Source organism: Myotis davidii, unplaced genomic scaffold (genome assembly GCF_000327345.1).
Source record: "Myotis davidii unplaced genomic scaffold, ASM32734v1 scaffold1286, whole genome shotgun sequence".
Classification (NCBI taxonomy): Eukaryota; Metazoa; Chordata; class Mammalia; order Chiroptera; family Vespertilionidae; genus Myotis; species Myotis davidii.
Window position 1 is genome coordinate 795,129 of NW_006296619.1, and position 3,554 is coordinate 798,682.

General features: G+C 44.4%; 1 protein-coding gene across 2 annotated transcripts in view; it reads right to left on the reverse strand.

The window, feature by feature from the left end:
- Window positions 1–2,697: 2,697 nt before the first annotated feature.
- The window catches only part of LOC102768179 (glycine N-acyltransferase-like), a 17,691-nt gene continuing 16,834 nt past the window's right edge, over window positions 2,698–3,554 (reverse strand). For both annotated transcript variants that reach the window (XM_006772094.2, XM_006772095.2), the window contains one exon: window positions 2,698–3,505. In XM_006772094.2, coding sequence (XP_006772157.1) covers window positions 3,254–3,505 — 252 coding nt within the window. In that variant the 3' untranslated portion in view covers window positions 2,698–3,253. The remainder of the gene's footprint in view (window positions 3,506–3,554) is intronic.

The window sequence follows — 3,554 nt, forward strand, 5'->3', positions numbered from 1 at the left end:
GCAGGAAACTCTCCCAACTACCCGATCCAACCAGGATGAAAATTGCTCCACACCACCAACCAGACTTTCCCATGAGACTATTGTCGGGTCTGCATAGAATTTAGGCATCCTGAAACAATGTGCCAAGGTCAAGTGAAACAATAGGTACCATGATGTACTGCCCTCCCCCTAAACTTCACTCTTCTCAATAAATAGCCACCTCCCTGGGTCTGGGTCTTCCCACTCTCCATAAACCCAACCCAGGCTCTTCCCATCACAAACCACTTCACTTCAACTTGGACAATCAAACACAAAGTCTCTTTATTGTTTGGGGTTTGGGTGGATTTAGAAAGCTCTCCTGTTAGAAGCAACATTGAATCATTTTCCCTGGTGTGGGAGTGAGGAGGAATCAGGCTAATATAAGTTAGTCTTTTTCATCGAAACTCAACCTGCCATATCAAGTACACTATGTTTAACCTAGTATTTCATACATATTAGTGTGTAATCCTTTAATGTATCGAGAAACCAGTAATCAGAGGAGAGTATAATCTCTACAGACCTACTGAGCAAAGTGCACTTGCTGATTGTTAAGAGAAAGACCATAGAACGAGAGAAGAGTAAGTCATAATGCTCAGAAACTAGTATCAGTTTCATGTGTATGTGGAATCTAAAAAACAAAATAAATGAACAAAGTGATGGTTATCAGATGGGAGGGAGTCAGGAGGCTAGGTGGAAAAGGTGAAGGAATTGAGAAGTACAAATCGGCAATGACAGCATAGTCATGGGAATGAAAAGTATAGCATAGGGAACATAATCAATAATATTGTAATACCTATATATGGAATAATGTGGGTACTAGACTTATTGGGGAAATCATGTTGTAAGTTACATAAATGTATAACAACTATGCTATACACATAAAGCTAATATAAAATAATATTGAATGTCAACTTAATTGAAAAAAATATATGAAATATTACAAATGAATTAAAAGAAAAATTTACATGATAACTACTAAGGTAAAACAATATATTTAAGAAGTATGTAATATGAATTTTCATCTACAGTTCTAGAAAATAAGACATGCTCTCTTATTTCTCAACCAATGATTCTTAAAATATAGTTCTTGGACCAGCAACATCAGGATCACTGGGAAACTTGTTAAAAATGTAAATCTGGGAGCCTACCCTAAATCTACTGAATCAGAAAATCTAGGCGCAAGGCCCACAGTCTGTATTAGTGACTAGGATGCATCCTCAAGTGGCAGAACTTCTACTCTTAAACCAGTGGTTCTCAACTACTAGTGATTTTGCCCCACAGGAGATTATCAAGAACAGGAGACATTTTTAATTGTCATAACTAGAGTGGAGAATATTACTGGTTAGAGGGTAGGAATCTTGCTCCATCCTATCTAATAAAAGACAAACAAGGTAATTGACCGTACCTTTGCTACGCTTCTCATTGGTTAATCAGGGTGATATGCAAATTAACTGCCAAGAAAGATGGCGATTAATTTGCATACATAGGCACAATAATGGGAGGCAAAAGGGGAAGGACGGAAGAATGGTGATTGGAAACCCAGGCGGCAGGCAAGAGCTGGGTGGCAAGGCAAAGGCGGCTCTGGGGGCCACATTTGCCCTGCCCCCTGGCCCTGGATTGGAGAACAAGGGCGCCTTTGCCCTCCCGCAACTGGTGATCGTGATCAGAAAGCCAGGCCGCAGGCAAGGCGGCACCCCAGGACCCAGGAGCCACCTTGCCTGCGGCCCATGATTCTGATCACAAAGGCTTGGAGGCAGCTCCTGCCTGGGCCCGCGAAGGCTTGGAGGCAGCCGGAACAGACACTGACAGGGACAGGGGGCTGGCCTGCAGCCTCTGCGCCCGGCTCCCTCCTGCCTCTGGTGGAAGCAGCATAGCTCGGGCAGTGCACTGCAGTTCCTGCCAGCTCCCGAGGAAGCAGTGGGCAGCCTACTGCGCAATATTGAGCAATGCGCTACTAGTATTGTATAAATGCACAAGATGGCATGATAAGAAAAAATTGTCCACTCTATAATGCCCATTGTACCAAGGGTTGAGAATCCCTCCTCTAAACCGAGCCTCCACTCTCTTGACGGGACTAGAAATTAAACCTTGCTCATTGGTTTCTCTGTTTGTGGGGCCTTCATCTTCAATGCCACAGCCTAATTCTAGTTGTAGATAAACCAAAAGCACACAGGTTCTTAATTAAGGTGACTATCTTCAGTCCAGTTTTCTCTTTGGGTCCCAGTGCCAAGGTTTAGTGCTGTTCCTGTTGAAATGTTGGGGCAGGAAACTCTCCCAACTACCCGATCCAACCAGGATGAAAATTGCTCCACACCACCAACCAGACTTTCCCATGAGACTATTGTCGGGTCTGCATAGAATTTAGGCATCCTGAAACAATGTGCCAAGGTCAAGTGAAACAATAGGTACCATGATGTACTGCCCTCCCCCTAAACTTCACTCTTCTCAATAAATAGCCACCTCCCTGGGTCTGGGTCTTCCCACTCTCCATAAACCCAACCCAGGCTCTTCCCATCACAAACCACTTCACTTCAACTTGGACAATCAAACACAAAGTCTCTTTATTGTTTGGGGTTTGGGTGGATTTAGAAAGCTCTCCTGTTAGAAGCAACATTGAATCATTTTCCCTGGTGTGGGAGTGAGGAGGAATCAGGCTAATATAAGTTAGTCTTTTTCATCGAAACTCAACCTGCCATATCAAGTACACTATGTTTAACCTAGTATTTCATACATATTAGTGTGTAATCCTTTAATGTATCGAGAAACCAGTAATCAGAGGAGAGTATAATCTCTACAGACCTACTGAGCAAAGTGCACTTGCTGATTGTTAAGAGAAAGACCATAGAACGAGAGAAGAGTAAGTCATAATGCTCAGAAACTAGTATTACCTCTCTCTGGAAAATCTGGCAAGGCTCTACAGATCCACACACTATGAGTTCCAGGAGAAGCCATCCTGGGTAGCCTGCAGCTGATGAGAGTGTCATGGAGATCCCCGGAAGCATGGGGGAACTAAACCATGTGGAGTGCCTGGGGCTGCTTCAACCTGATACACCCAAGGGAAGCCAGCAGTGATTGAGTGCAGGGACCATGGTATTGAACATTCACACTGCCTCCCCAGAGCCCACTGCTTTACTGATAATTACAATTATGTACGATTTATTCTTTCTCTCTGCCCACCCACCCATTGCTCCAGCCACATGTTGGGGACCATCTGACACTTGTTTGTAGGACGGCATCACAGAGGCACACAGTTCCACTGGTTCCAGGTACAGGGCATGTGGATATAATGCAGATTGTAACTCATTTTCTGCATTATTTTGTTATTCTTGTCAGTGTGAGAATATATGGGGAAGCCGAGATTGTTTAGAGCCTGGGTCTGGATATAGATGACATAGGAGATGAGGCCCTGTTTCCGGTACTCAGGCAGGGTGCCTGCCATGCGTACCTCTCCTGTCTGGTCCATCAGGTCCCAGCACACAGGGTTCCCCTCAGGCCCCAGCAGACAAAATGTGGGGAACGTCTGGATACAGCGCTCG